This window comes from Mytilus edulis, chromosome 9 (assembly GCF_963676685.1).
Source record: "Mytilus edulis chromosome 9, xbMytEdul2.2, whole genome shotgun sequence".
Taxonomy (NCBI): Eukaryota; Metazoa; Mollusca; class Bivalvia; order Mytilida; family Mytilidae; genus Mytilus; species Mytilus edulis.
Window position 1 is genome coordinate 24,218,265 of NC_092352.1, and position 16,272 is coordinate 24,234,536.

The 16,272-nt window shown below is 32.2% G+C and overlaps 1 protein-coding gene across 1 annotated transcript in view; it reads right to left on the bottom strand.

Moving 5' to 3' along the window:
* Positions 1 to 2,768: 2,768 nt before the first annotated feature.
* The window catches only part of LOC139487862 (UPAR/Ly6 domain-containing protein bou-like), a 51,395-nt gene continuing 37,891 nt past the window's right edge, over positions 2,769 to 16,272 (bottom strand). The window contains exon 4 of the mRNA XM_071273030.1: positions 2,769 to 5,698. Within this exon, the coding sequence (XP_071129131.1) occupies positions 5,475 to 5,698 (224 nt within the window). The 3' untranslated portion in view covers positions 2,769 to 5,474. The remainder of the gene's footprint in view (positions 5,699 to 16,272) is intronic.

The window sequence follows — 16,272 nt, forward strand, 5'->3', positions numbered from 1 at the left end:
AAGCTAATTACCAAGACAAATGATCGGAACCACTTGTGAAGTGAGACGTTCTTGTATATATCGCTGCAATGATCATTTATAATTAACAGATCTGTTTCGAATCATTTAAAAAGTATCCTGAAACAGAATAGTACACAGTCGCGTCCAATGATTACTATAATAGTGCGTCGGATGAAAATTTGAAATTCGACTTATTTGCATTAACTTTTCCCGCTTCAACAATTGTACAGACACCATATTGTACGTTATTTGATACCTGTTACTTACCAGGATTATGTTATATTTGTCGAAGTTATAATCTTGTCCTTCTTTCTGTTAGTTTTCTTTCCTCAAACTATTTGGAAGGGATATATTTACGATACTGTTGTCAGGTCATTTAAAATTGCATATTTTGGTTTTAATATTGATTCACTTATAGGGTCTTTACATCGGAACTAAACACATTTATTTTAAAATAAACCAGTTGTTGGCATGATACGGGTTTTTTCCTCTCATATATTTTATGAAAGTATGATACTAAACCCCTAACGGGAGGGATTGTGCCTGATATTCATATGATGAAGACATCATCTTTCAATCAGTTTAATTGAGGTCTGGAGCTGGCATGTCAGTTAACTGCTAGTAGTCTGTTGTTAATTTTGTATAATTGTCATTTTATTTATTTTCTTTTGTTACATCTCCTGACATCGGACTCGGACTGAATTTTAATGTGCGTATTGTTATTCGTTTACTTTTCTACATTGGCTAGAGGTAAAGGGGAGGGTTGAGATCTCATAAACATGTTTAAACCCGCCGCAATTTTGCGCCTGTCCCAAGTCAGGAGCCTTTGTCCGTTGTTAATCTTGTATGATTTTTAATTTTAGCTTCTTGTGTATAATTCGAGTTTAGTATGACGTCCATTATCACAGTACTAGTATATATATTATTTAAGGGGCCAGCCGAAGGACGCCTACGGGTGTGGAAGTTTCTCGCTACATTGAAGACCCATTGGTGGCCTTCGGCTGTTGTCTGCTCTATGGTTGGGCTGTTGTCGATTTGACACGTTCCCTATTTCCTTTCATTTACGACGTTTTGTTTGCCATGAAGAGTGGGACAGGGTTCATAAGAAGAGCTTTATTTGCTCACTCTTGCAAAGATCACTGAATTTTACATTTCAGTTTGTTGTTTTTTGCTTTTGATTTCAAATTTCTATTTTCTATGGGCCAGTTCATTTGTATCGGTTTGGATCTTGTTTATATTCCATGCAACAAATATTCGTATTTACCTTTCAAATCTTTTTGTATAATTAGTTACATAATGTGTTAGTTATCTTATACGATATATCTGGCGTCAGTAAATTCCATATGGGGTACGAGAGCAAAGCTTAAATCCCAATATTGAATATACTAACCCCATATATATCGTATAAGGTCACCAGGAACGCTCTTGAAAACCTACCCATTAGCTAGTAGTGATGTGTCAATACGAAGATACATCAGGAGCCGTATGACCGAAAGGAACCTTAAAAAAATAAACAAATTCATCCAAGATCTAGTATATTGCATATTGTATGGTGTTGATAAATAATTCAAATATAGTTAATTGGTACGATATGATAAAGGGGTTTATCTTTTTCAATTTGTGTTTGTCATAACGCAAAAAAATACAAAAATAAGACCACTTATTCCAATAGTCATTGCTACATTTTGAGATCTAATCGAGTTTGGTCTTGTGACGTCACCTGTCATTTAGATACTATCAACACTGAACTATACTGCTAACATCCACTTCATTTGAACTATGGTTGAAAGTTATCTCATTGCAATCATACTACATCTCCTTATTTTCCTATTTATGCTATTTACCACATCATTGCTGATCGCAGAATCGGTGTTGAAAATATGTATTCATACGATAACAAAAAGCAAAGAATGTTAGTTCCTGAAAGCTGAAAAGGTGTTAACACGCGAATTTCTCTCAAGAAGAAATTTATGCACATACATTTTCTGTCAGTATAACGGTGTGTACATTGCACATGTTCATTGAAACTTTGTTTAAAATATATAGATGTTAGGATAAATCAATAATCGTGTATTTTGGTCATAAACCACAACTTTGTAATGCGTTATAATGAGTAACAAATTTTGTTATTGCGGAATTTTTAAAAACTTTCTTTGTGGTCTAGATTTTACTCATTGCTAAAAGTCGTACGATAGCAGGCATATCTATAAATCATTGTGATGGTCTTTTGTGGACAGTTGTCTCATTGGCAGTCATATAACATCCTCGTGTAGATCATACACTGAAAATGTATAAAGGTTTTATTGATGAAACAAAAGAGGACACGTAGTGGATTCACATATTCGACAACAACCGCGTGAAGCACTACTTATATAAAATGATGTTGTCATTAAGAAGCACTGCGACCACAGATCAGACATCAACAGCAATGTTAATGCCATGTCTCTTCGTTAGATCGGTTACCATAACAATATAATACGAAAATTTACAACACTGGCAACTCTTGTGTAGATAAATGGAACAGTCATGTATTTAGGATTTGTAAATTGTGGCTCTGTATGTTTGTGATAACACTGCTGGTGCATCCTGATATGATTTTAACTTACTTTTTACATTCTCAATTGATCAGTTTTGATAGTAATTAGGAACTCAATTTCCAACTCCCTCAAAGCCTTAGATTTTTTTAGTCAAGTTTTATTTTCATTAGTAAATAATCATTGTTTCTGTGTAACAGGTGCGCGTTTGCAATAATAATAAACTGTAACAAATTTAAAACCTTGACGCAATTTAATATCATAATAAGAATAACGGCAAGCAACAAGTGATATTTGACAAACAACTGGTGATAAAATATATTGATGATACATACAAAACAAATCTATCCATTACATATCATAAAGTGTCAACCTTATTCAAGTATGGCACTCCTTTAACATTGTCATAACTTTAAGCATGTAATTCAACAAAAACTAAAATGTAACATATAACAAGATATGCAAACAACAGGAAAACATAGGGGTTACACACAGTGCTATGGCCTATTCAGTAGGAATAAAGTATGTAAATCATTTATTAGACAAAAATGTAAAAACATTCGTATATTCATTACTAACCGTTGGATCACAGTCTCACCTATATGCTGCTTATTCCGTAACTTGGACCCCAAACATATTAACCCATCTGACTTGTATCTCACAATTTCACATAAATGACAAGTATCAGGTTCGGTTGAAAGTAATGAATAATTTCTCAGTGCACCAAGTAAAATATCACTATGAGGAGTGGATTAGTCCTTCAAAATATGCAAGTACTTCGCATTATTGAAGGAAGTACCAGGTGCCATGATTGGACAACCACAGAAAAATGAGCTAAACAATAATGGGGCGCATTTACAATGAATTATACCGACGTTTAAAATCAACCATTGTTTTGATAAGGGTTTGTATGAATATCAAAAGTACATAGATTTCGATTTCGATTTTCGTAGTCATATGTTGTTTGATCGTTGTCTCGTGGATATTTAAGTATTTTCCCTTACATGTGCATGGAGAACAATAACATGAAAAGGTTAGGTAATAACTATTTAACCTCTTTCAAAATTTATTGGAAAATCTTTGACCTTAAAAACAAATACAACAAACATATGTTAGTTGTATGTTTTCTCCCCACGCAAATTGCAGAAGCACATGTCAAAATTGGACTTCAAGAGATTAAAAGATTTTCAGAATTCAACTAGTAAAGAAATAAACAGGCCATGGCCATATATGCATATAAGAATGTGCACATCTTTACTATTCATTGCTTTTGCTTTGAAGAAAAGAACTCAAATAGGCGTCATAAGAACGAAACAGTAGGAGTCATCAATTACCCATTTTACTTTACGTAAGAGTACACGTTAACAGAAAAGCAGCCAAACTACAATCCGATTACAAGACACAGTCTCCAACAAAAGACAGGTGTCCGCATGACGTGGCAAGTTCACTATCGCCTCAATAATATAAATTGTGAATATATTACACAGACACCCGTCAAAGATCTGCAATGAACACACATCCTCCGAAATCAAAACACATCAAGATATGGCGGCATACGACAATAACTGATGAGGTAGTGCAGCATTATGCAGAATAGATTAATATCTAACAGTATACAAAAGTAGATAATCTCAATATAAGCTTCAATCATTCCGCGTCTTATCTCAACTTACATCGGAAACCTGTGTGAACATCAATATTAAAAGAGTTCTGTGTATGCTAGCCCTAGTTTAATCACTCATATTTATTGATTAAAATACCCGGTTCACAGCATTTATCCTTCATAACACAATGTCAAAGCACATTGCTGACAATCCATAATTAAAACAGTTTCAACGAAGTGGTTCAAGTAAATTATAATTTTTATATGTAACAAAGCTCACAAATGCATATCCTTGGACCACTCTTCCGTCTATAAGTCTACGTTCGTGTCTTTCTTTGGGAAATCTTTTTGTATGACAATAGAAGGTTCACGATATCATTGCCGTACAAAAAAAGTCTTGGAAATATCATTGGAATCAAATCTTGTAACCTAAGGTAGCATATCCCTCTAGTTTTTAAGTACCAAAGTCATTGTTTGCAAGAGATTCACTAGAATAATGTAAACCAACATTTTAAGTAGTGGCGTCGTGGTTTAAACACCAAACACCAGATACTGACGCCCTTCATTTGATCAGGCAATTAATGTATTTCTTTTGCTAATAGAAACCTAAAATTATTTGAATTTACAATGTGATAAAGGAGGAACACCGTTTCATTAGGTACTTAAGATGTTTTTTGTCGTTCTGTCAAATTATAAAACATTTGTAGGAGGATTTGCAAATGTTAGAAGTTTGCAGATAGATATGCACTATACACATGCTTTTATAAGCTAAGGGAGAGTTATACAGTATTGAACTTACGTCACATCCCTTACTCTAAGCACAGGGGAAGTAATAAGGCTATTACACATAGAGCGTCATATCCCCTACTCTAAAATGGTGGCCGGTAATAAATATGTTTACACTGAGCTCTCTTTTTAAAGCTAATCGTTAAACAGGCATTATTCAGCTTGCAATCTCTATTAGTAAAGGGAGTAAATAATTACAAATTACAAGGACGACAAATTTGTGTCAATGACAGTACACAACAACAAAATGCATAGATTATAAATATGATACATTTGAAAATTTCGGAAGATAAAAAAGTAAATTTCTCATTCTGTTTCTGGCTTTTGACGTCTCTTCGATGTTTCGTTGTTTTTGCTGTCGACCTTCATCATACTTCGAATGGTAGAATTATTTTTACAAATCTCTTTGTTAATGACATTTTATAGATACTCTAATCCATTTTTATAATACTGAGTTCAATCCTTGGATTATCTCCGAAACGTAAACCTGAAACAATTGTCTTATTGTGACAAGATTCTCCTGTGGTTTTTTTTAAATGCACCAATAATTATCACAACCGAAATATGCCAAACATTAATGAAGGAAGTAAAGTGAATATACATGTTTGAAATGTAAACATTTGGTTTGCAGTATTGCATCCATCATGGTCACATGTTTCTAAACATCCATTAATTCGCTCTGTACCCGAGTCTCCATTTGTATACATGATGTCACCACAATGGCTTCCCCAATCATTGTCACCACACTGCCGAACTAATATTTCTGTTCCATCCTCTACAAAAGAAAATGTAAGATAGATTTACAGATTTATAAGAAAACATTATGAACGAAACAACATACAAGTGAATTTTAATGTGCGTATTGTAATGCGTTTACTTTTCTACATTGGCTAGGGGTATATGGGAGGGTTTATATCTCATAAACATGTTTAACCCCGTCGCATTTTTGTACCTGTCCCAAGTCAGGAGCATCTGGCGTTTGTAAGTCTTGTATTATTTTTAATTTTGGTTTCTTGTGTATAATTTGGAGTTTAGTATGACGTCCATTATCACTGAACTAGTATATATATGTGTTCAATTTCCTTTTTATTGTTTTTAGAATTAATGAAGTTTGTATATAACAGAGAATCTACATTAGAGACATGAAAAGAGCTTCTGCATGTAGATTCATTCGTTTCTATCTATGTTGCATTGTCGTTTTTTTTTGTTGAACTTAAGTGTTCTGTTGTTTCGTTCTTTTCTTCTTATAGTTGATGTATTTCCATCGGTTTTAGTTTGTAAACCGGATTTGTTTTCTCTCAATCGATTTATGACTTTTGAGTAGTGGTATCCTACTGTTGCTTTTAACTAAAAAGAATAACACATGTTTACTTGCTTTTAACACAAGGTAAATTGTTCAAAATAAAGTACACAACTAAATATGTCATGATGGGAAGATTGAGGAATTTTCGAAATATGGTCATTGCGTGAAATGTAAACATGTAAATTTAGGGTGTTATAGCCCTTATTCTTGCCTTAAAGAGTTCTTTTTTCCATTAGTTTTTTTGCAGGATGAACTTAAATCTCTTTGGTTATTAAAAAATATAGAATAAGTGAAACGATACTGGGAATATAACAGTTCATCGTCGATATGGGCAGCAAATAAACTCATCATAAATACCAGGACTAAATTTTGTATGTACGCCAGTTGCGCGTTTCGTCTACAAAAGACTCATCAGTGAAGCTCCAATCCAAAAAAGTTAAAAGGGCCAAATAAAGTACGAACTTGAAGAGCATTTAGGACCAAAATTCCTAAAGGTTTTGCCAAATACAGCTAAGGTAATCTATACCTGTGGAAGAAAAGCCTTAGTATTTCAAAAATTCAAACTTTTGTGAACAGTAAATTTATAAATATAACCATATCAATGATAATTCATGTCAGCACAAAAGTGCTGACTACTGGGCTGGTGGTACCCTCGGGGAAATAAATCTCCACCAGCAGTGGCATCGACCCAGTGGTAGTAAATAAACTCATCATAGATACCAGGACTAAATTAATGATATAACTGAAATGGAATTAAGGTAAATGTGGACAATGATAAGCGCAGAGAAAAATACATTCAGTCATATTCATATATGCATATCTATTTATTTGCCTTTTATGCATATGCATTTACGTCCTTGATAACATGGAAGTAAGTAAAAACAATAAAGAAATCTAGCGGCACAAAATAAACACAGCATACTCAGACTCTGGATAGAATATTGTGTTCACCATACGCGCGTTTCGTCTACCGAAGACTCGTAAGTGACGCTCGAGAAACAAAAAAGTAAAAATACCAAATAATGTACAAAGTTAAAGAGAAATGAGGACCTAAATTTCAGGAAGGTTTACCACATACAGCTAAGGTATTTTACTCCTGGGGTAGAAAGTATTTATACATTTTGTTTACACATATGACAATTTGAATGATAAATCATGTCAACACAGAATTGCTGATTACTGGGCTATTGATAACCTCGGAGTTAAACATCAACCAGCAGTGATATCGGCCCAGTCGTTGTAAATAAACTTATCATATATACCAAACAAACAATGTTGCACCCCAGACGCGCGTTTCGTCAACAAAAGACTGATTAGTGACGCTAGAATCGAAAGTGTAAAAAATGCCAGATGAAGTAAAATAACAAAAATACTACACTCCGAGGAAAATGGAAAGTTCCTTATCAAATGGCAAAAAGAAGTTGAACTTTCATTGGGGATCCACAATTCTGAAAAAAAATAACTTTTCAAATAGGCTTGGGTTTTTTCAGTGTATTTTGTTATATTTTGTTATCTTCTTCTTTGACAAAATTCTTAGTGTCTGCCTATGTCAAATATATTTGAACTATCTTGATAAGAAAATATATCAGCAACATGTTTCAATGCAATGTACTGACACCGAGCCTAACACTATTGTTATTAATGATATATTAGTAAATTGACAATCCATCATTTATATTTTGTGCTCCATATTAGGATTCTAATCGATCAATGGAATTGCCAAATTCTAACAGTAAAACATTGAATTATGTAACATGTATTAATAATATAAGTTCTGACTCAGCTTTTATTCATGCAAAATTAACAGTTTCTGAAAGAGATTTAAAAAATAGATAATCTTTCATTGTCATCGAAATGATCATTTGTTAATGGTGCTGACATGAGAATTATCCTAGGGAAAAGATAGACTGGTGCAAATTGTTTATAAAGATGATCCATTTCCTGGATGAATATCAAAATTTAAGATCCATTATATCAATAACAATAGGTGCTTTTGTTATTCTCTTTCCGATTTTTAGACGCCTACTATATTTATTTCTAGAAAATGACAACTGGAAATTGAGGCCTGTAATTGTCAATTTTCTAAGTAGCTTAAACATAAGAATCAATGGAGTTGACGTTTTAAAATTGAAAGCAGTTGGAGTTAAATTGAGATAAAAATTTAGTTAAAAAGTGTCCTGTGGATGAACGTAATTATTTTTAAAAAGAGGTCGTTGTTCCACACCGTAATTTTCAAAACGAAAGTTGCCATCATAAAATAGATCCAATTTTATCAAAAAGCATTCATTTACTTTAATCACGAGTGTCCCGATATTTTCGCAATAAAATTCATTCAATATAAGGTATTTGTGTATATAGATCTAGACATCCAACTTTTCTAAAGTAAAAAGCGCCATCTGGCCTGCCAAAGTCTTGGACAATACAAAATACTTTCGTCAAAATTAAGTCGTATTAACTACTTCGTGAAACGCACAACAGGTTTTCATAAGATAGTAATTGAATCTCATTTAACAACATATAAAAGTGTAAAGAAAATTATCATAAATTTATTTATGATGCATCGAAACGTTTTGGAATTTATATTTGCTGTAAAAAAAAAAAAATAATTGTCCTTCTACTGTTATCAAGACTTTTGAATACATTAAAGGAATTGTATTTCAAAATGTCGATTTTGGAATCGTAATTTTGCAAAATGGATTATTTTTTTTGTTTCTTTCTTTCCCTTTCGGGGGGAAGGGGTTGATGACAGGTGTTAAACGCACATCTTCCGAGTACACATAATTTATCATCTCGACTACGCTATGCCTTTTCAAGAATATGCCAAACGTGTACACGTACGAATCATTACTACTATCATTTAAAATTTAAGTAAGATTTTGGGACTTTTTAAAAATTACACTGATGATACATTCAACGAAATTAGTCCGACCTATTGATTAAGATATACTGATTTGTTTGCGATATGTTTAATTACTTTGTACTCCGGGATTCCATCAAGCAACTGTAGGTTCAATGTTAATTAAGTGTTAAGATAAAACCCTTTGTATGTACTTTTGGAACATAAAAACCTTATTTCTACTTGACAAACGATTACAAATTTATACCCTTAAGTTCAAGACCAAACATCAAAGCATTCCTAAATACGGAAGCTCAGAATCTGATAATATTTATTGACAACTCTTCCTAATTGAAAGAAAATAACCTAAAATTGGGTTCAGCTCTATAAAAATAGGTTAAGAAAATGTACCAAGTAAATTATTTATGTTCAAAATACAATGTCCAAATTTGACTAGGAACAGTTATTTTCGAAAACTTAAACCTTTTAGAAACAAGACAATTAACAAAATAAAATGTTCCACTCTTGATGACGTATAATTCTTTTGTTCTTGGCTAGATATTTGGTAAAGGTTAAACAATTAAACAATTAGGGCATATTGTTTCCCGGAGCTTTTGTCTGCTATGCTAAAATTCCGTAGCAAATCTTCATTAAAATCTATATCATTGGACTTTTTATCTGTTTATTATTAAGCAACACATTTTTATGATATATAAATAAAATTAAGTAGACATTTCTCTCAATAAGTACATATGTAATGTTTCATCTTATATGTAGATATTGGCAACACAGTGGTCCCCAAAGGAACAGTAGTTACACAATGTTACTGTTAAGTATAAATGTAAACAGCAGAAATACATTTTACGATGCCCAAGGGTCGTCTTAAAAATACTGTATATGTTACGTGCCGAATCTAATAATATTAACAATTAAAGAACACATTAAAAACCATGAATGCATTATATGAGTAAGAATGTTTAAAGAACATATCATATAATCCAAAGGCATTTCGAGTAAAAAAAGGTCAAAAGATTGATTAGTTTGTTTAGCACTTAATCCACCAAAATTTTCATTTCGACCAATGAAATGACCATCAACTGAATAAACAGAAAACAAAGAAAGGTGAGCGATTGGATAAAAAGAAATATATTTTTCGGTAAAAGATATCAGTATTGTCACGATTTTGTTAAACTTGACCGTAATGATAATAGCAAACGATTCTAACATTGTTGTCGACAATTTGTATCAATGATTAGATGATAATGTTTTGCTTAATAATAAATGATGCACAGCAGGTCGAAGAGTTGTAAAGATCATACATAAACATCGGTGGCCAAATTAACTAAGTTGTTCAACTAATGTAATCACTAGCCAGTCAACAATAAGGTTGATTAAGAATCCAAAATTTAATTGACGTTAAAATTTGTGTTATAAATCATCTTCATTCGGATATGCGACGAAAGCGTTTGCGTCTTACCATTACATATAGTTATCAATGGCATGTCATCCCGTTTCTCAACCCGTTTACTTCAAGTTGTTATGATATATAATTGTTGAATATTTTATTTTACATCAATTTCACATGCACTTGTCTGTGAAAGTTTCAGAAACAAGTATATGTGCTCATGTTCAGAATTGATATGATATTACCTCCAGATTATGGGTAATTAAATATTCAATATCAGTAAGTAATAATAATGACGGCTTTATGCATATGCTCTTATCGGAATGCGTCGGTATTTTTTTTTAAAGATAGTACTTGTATATTTCCTCTCTCTCGCACAGCAAATATGCGGTTAAAATATACATCCGTCTGGAGTTCACGTTTGCTTTGGGAAAAAAAGGAATTTTGTTTATTATTAGGAATGACGTTAAGAGTTAATACTGCCAGTATTTATCAGTTATTATTAGCAGTAATTCTTCAATTTAATTAATCGATCTATCTTATTTTCTTTGCAGAAAAAATGTTGGATGTTTGGGGCAGTCATGAAGGCAAAATTAATTCCGGGTTAATGAGAATATCCGTATTCGGTGTAGTTATTACTAGAATAGTTTTTGTCAATACAACGGCATTGATTGACTGATTTAGTTTTGGCTCGCGTGCATATACGCTTAACGTCTATAGAAGGTAATTTGAAGGGCTCGACAAGTGAAGTATTCAAACTAAAGTGCATAGATGCCAACCATTACGATTTTGCCGTAGTTTTTCCGATTTTGCGATACAAACTACGCTATTACGGTCAAAGTCGAATAGTTACGGATTCCCAATCATCGCCGTTCAATTTTGTAAATCGCGGGTTTTTATCATTACTTTTCCGTCCTGGTCCGGTATTTAGAAAACGACAATGTAATGTTTCCGGTTTCTCGGGAGTTATCAACCTATTGATGGGAACTAACTGACTTCCAAAGAGGAAAACTTGCATTTTATGAAGTAGCTTTCCCCCTTTCTCTACTTCTCCTTGACAAAACGAAAATGTACGAGTCGAGAACATCTGAACAATTAATGAATGGAATTCATACTACAGACAACATGTTGAACAACAAATTTTAGTGCACATCATTTTGCAACCACTCGTCAGTAATTTTTATTGGTAAATGCAAGTTTTTGAATGATTACTGAAAACGTTTCAAAAATACGGAAAATTCGATAGTTTGTTACTGATTGTCTCAAAAGGGGTTGGCATCTATGTAAAGTGCCGCGTTCAAATGAATAAGGTCGTCTACAAACTGTTTGTAATGAGCTTTGCTAAATTGAGGAAATGTCGATTCTTTATACTTTATGAATCGCTAAAATGTGATATAAGTAAACGTCTCGTCTTCGTTTTATATAGGAATTACTTTTGTTATTGAATATCAAAAGCAAAATAAAATGAACACTTATTTGACAATAAATTTAAGCGAACAATTACAATATACAGATGAAACTAGTATGGACTGCGAACTTCCTCGTTGGGGTGAAAGGATGTACATCTATCACGAAAGTCATTTCAGTAATGCATTTCATTTTCACCACCTACTAACGATACCCAAGAGGTTTCTGAGTTCCTGTCGAGTCGTATATCTAATTTGACAAATATGAATACGATTACAGACAGATATGAAAGAGAATTCTGGACATGGTTAACAAAGCGTAATTAAGTACAGCCATTGACGAATAACAGCGCATTCTATTTATCTTTACAACATGTATTGACATAGGAGTGTGAAATGAAAGAGGTGATTGGGGATTTGGAATTCATTTAATCGAAATCATAACTCTTGTTACTGCAATAATATAATAAATAATCACCAGCTTGGTGACAGTATTATATTAACCATTATCTATCTGAAAAAAGGATTCCATTTTTCCTTATTACTTTGCGAAAGGAAGACTCATTTTTCACTTTCCTAAGCTATAGAATAAAATAGACAAGAAGAAAGAACTGTCACGCTAGCTATGGAAAATATGGTTGTCTAACATAGAATTGTAGGTTCTAATGAAAATATGTCTTTCTATCATATAACTGTATGATTCAATGAAAATAATATGGCTTTCTATCAAATAAAAACAGGTATAACAAAAATACGGATCTTCAATGCAAATTCAAAAAGGGAAAGTCCCAAAAAAACTGACAAAATCATTCAGCACAGAAAGCATCTGTCTTTCTAGCATAGAACTGTACATTCCAAGAAAGCTTTGGAGAACGAAAGAAGTACGCAAATGTTAATATTCATTCGATATGAAACAGAGAACAAAACTTAATTGTATAAGGTAGATGAAGATAAAGAATCTGTCATATTTTGCAGATTTTTGTGTAGATTTATGATTTCGTCTGAATGTAAAAATGTTTTTGGCGTTCTTCTATTTTAAGAAATATGTATGATTTGTAAATTAATATTAACAAGTAGTTTTAATAGTAGATATATGTATATCTCAATTTGCTTGCCGTGTGGATTTAAGGAAAGCATTTTGTTTCTCTCACTGATCTCTTTGGAAAGATATGATGGAATGGCTTTGTTGTACATCACTAAACTAATTAAAAAACGATGCATTAAGAGGTCAATATATTCATAATTTTCATACACAAAGAAATGTCCATATAATCAACCATAGTCTAGAAAAGTCTTCTATTTAAGGAACTTAACCTTGAGCGTTCATGATGAAAGTTATACTAGCAAAGAACTTCGGAAGCACTCATTTCATTAAGGGTTATTATCGTATTTATTAGCGAATACCACAGATCAAAAATACCAGCGATTATCAAAGATCTGCAATAATAACAAGATTTTAAATGGACTTTTTCACGAAGATATAATAACGACAAAAACTGAACATTGGATATGAATTACCTGTGCTTTGTAAATTTTGCACTGGTCAGAACTATTGTACCGAATGAATGCAAAAAAATGGTGATAATATTCTGACCAAGTTTTTAATTTCATAACTTTTTTTATGAAAGCTTTTATAGCAATGAAATCATAACACTAACCCGGATTTGTTCTTTCAATCAATGTATGTTTTTTGAACAGCAGTATGACGTCATGCAAAAAGTTGACGGCAACTGTTAAATGCGCTTTTAAAAGTAGCTTTATACAACCGTGTTAAACATATATTTTAAATGGGAACTTTTTTTTATGATTAATTGATTAACAAGCCATTTAAATCCTCACAATTAAAAAGGTTATTATAATATTAAAGTATGAAACGAACATGGAGAAAACGACAAAAAATATGTGAAACTTGTAACATTGAATAAGCATAAAATAGATTTTTTTTACCTGCAATTTGTACAAATGAAACGCATTTTCCTGCATTTTCGTACAATAGAATTTTTCGGATTCGGACTATGACATCATACATGTACGAACTTCACCAAAAATAAAATTAAAAACGGACATGGTTGATTCGTTTGGAGTGTTATTCGTTATGTGTATGAATTAGTAAACTAATTTGGAATGTTTAATATCATAAAAGGAAAGAATCGGTAAAAACAATATGTGCTTGCTATTTTCTTATTTCGAAATGACTTGATATTCAAAATGTGCATTACATAAGGTTTTTAAAAATCTGCAAAATATGAATGATTTGATAGTACAGGCTGAACACCTGAATTTGTCCAGCTATTATGTTACAGTTTAAAAAAATGATGTTTTAACGCTATTTTCTGAATAGGGTCCACGATATAGTCGCTTATTATTTCCATTACACTGCTCTTAGCATATATTTTGTTTTGTTTTCCACAATGTGCATTTGCTATGCTTTGTTATTCGCAAAAAAAAATAAGTTGAATGTTTATGTTTAAAATTATATTATAAAGTAAGTGTCAGTGTTTTTGTTACGCTTACGTTTTCTCGGAGGGAATGCCGACGTCGTAAATAATTTTAGTAATTTGAAGACGTTACGTTTGTGGACTCAGCTTTATGCACGCCGTCTATACTACTGTTGCCTTTATTTGATCTTTTGATTTTGCCATTTGATTTGGAAATTTCCGTTTGAAATATTCCTTGTTATTTTTGTTATTTTTCTTTTAAATTTTGTTGTGTTGCTTTTTATAGGTATAGGAAGATGTGGTATGAGTGCCAATGAGACAACTCTCCATCCAAACAACAATTTATAAAAGTAAACAATTATAGGTCAAGGTATGGCCTTCAACACGGAGCCTGGGCTCACATCGAACAACATGCTATAAAGGGTCCCAAAATTACAAGTGTAAAACCATTCAAACGGGAAAACCAACGGTCTTATCTATGTAAAAAAAACGAGAAACGAGAAACATGTATAAATTACATAAGCAAACGATAACTACTGTCTGTCAGATTCCTGACTAAGGACAGGTGCAAACATTTGCAGCGGGATTAAACGTGTTAATGGTAACAAACCTTCTCCCTTTTACTGAGACAATAGTATAACATAACAACATAGCAAAACACACGATAAATATCAATTGGAAGGCTTAACTCATTCAAAAAATATAGATTAACAAATTATCAATCATGTTGTTTTGTCTGACTGTATGTGTAGGATTTAATTTATACTTCCTCGTTAAGTTGAGTTCTGGAGAATGATTTCTTTTTTGGTTGGAGTGTATGATTAAGTATGTCTTAATTTTGTATAGGTAAATTATAGTTATAATCGACAAACAGTTATAGGAAAAAAATGTTTGAGAGTTAAAAAGGTATTGACACAGAGGTTTTACTGTCGAAGTGAAACACTATAGATACTGTACAAGTGAAACAACATTGTGGTTTTCTTTTGTATTTACGATATTTAGCACAGACTAAAATGATAAGTTTACCTTAACTTTATTCTAGTATTCTTTATTATTGCGCATTTTTATTCTGTATTGCATAGCATTGTTACAGTCAAAGCCAATATGTATCGTCTATAGAATCGATATAAAATCGAAATTAAGTGTTTTTTTTCTGCTCTAGGTTTCATTTTCTGTTCTTTTATGTGGCTTTTATTATTCCTCTGATGGAGGTTAAAAAGGAAAATGATTGAATCTCGCGATTGATCGTCTTTGATTATACCTTAGTATCCTTTAACAAATTTGAATTTAAAGACATATATTTGGTAGTCTCTATTAAATTTATTCTCAACATGTGAATCGTACTGATTTAGAACTAAAAATCAAAAACTATACTGTTCTTATGCTGAAACAGTTTTAATTTCTTTGTTACCTTTTAGTGTTTCTGTTGTTTTGTTATTATCCTCTTATAGTTTATGTATTTCCCTCGATTTTAGTTTGTAATCTGAATCTGTTGTTTTTTTTCTCAATCGATTTATGACATTTTAACAACGGTATACTACTGTTGCCTTTAGTTATGGGTTTTTGTTGTTAGGCTTTTAATTGTATAATTGACCTATACCCCGTATCTCTTTTGCTTTATATCCAAATAGTTGAGTGATTAGATTAATACTTGTTTAAGAACTGACATTGAAGCCTGACAGACTTGTCTCATCTTCAATCCTTACCTAAACACTTTGACTGTCCTGTTTTATTAGACGAACAGTAAACCTAAATTATTCTTTTGTCAGCTTTACATATTAATAAAATATCTTTCAGGAAAACAATTGAAGTCGGCAACCACAATCTCGTTTAGATTAGTCTGATTGCTTTATACTGTTAACCTATTCAACTTCTATAAAATAATCTTCTTTTTTCCATATTGGAAAATGTCCATTATACGACTGCAATTCATCAAATGTTTACCATCCTGCCTTAATTCC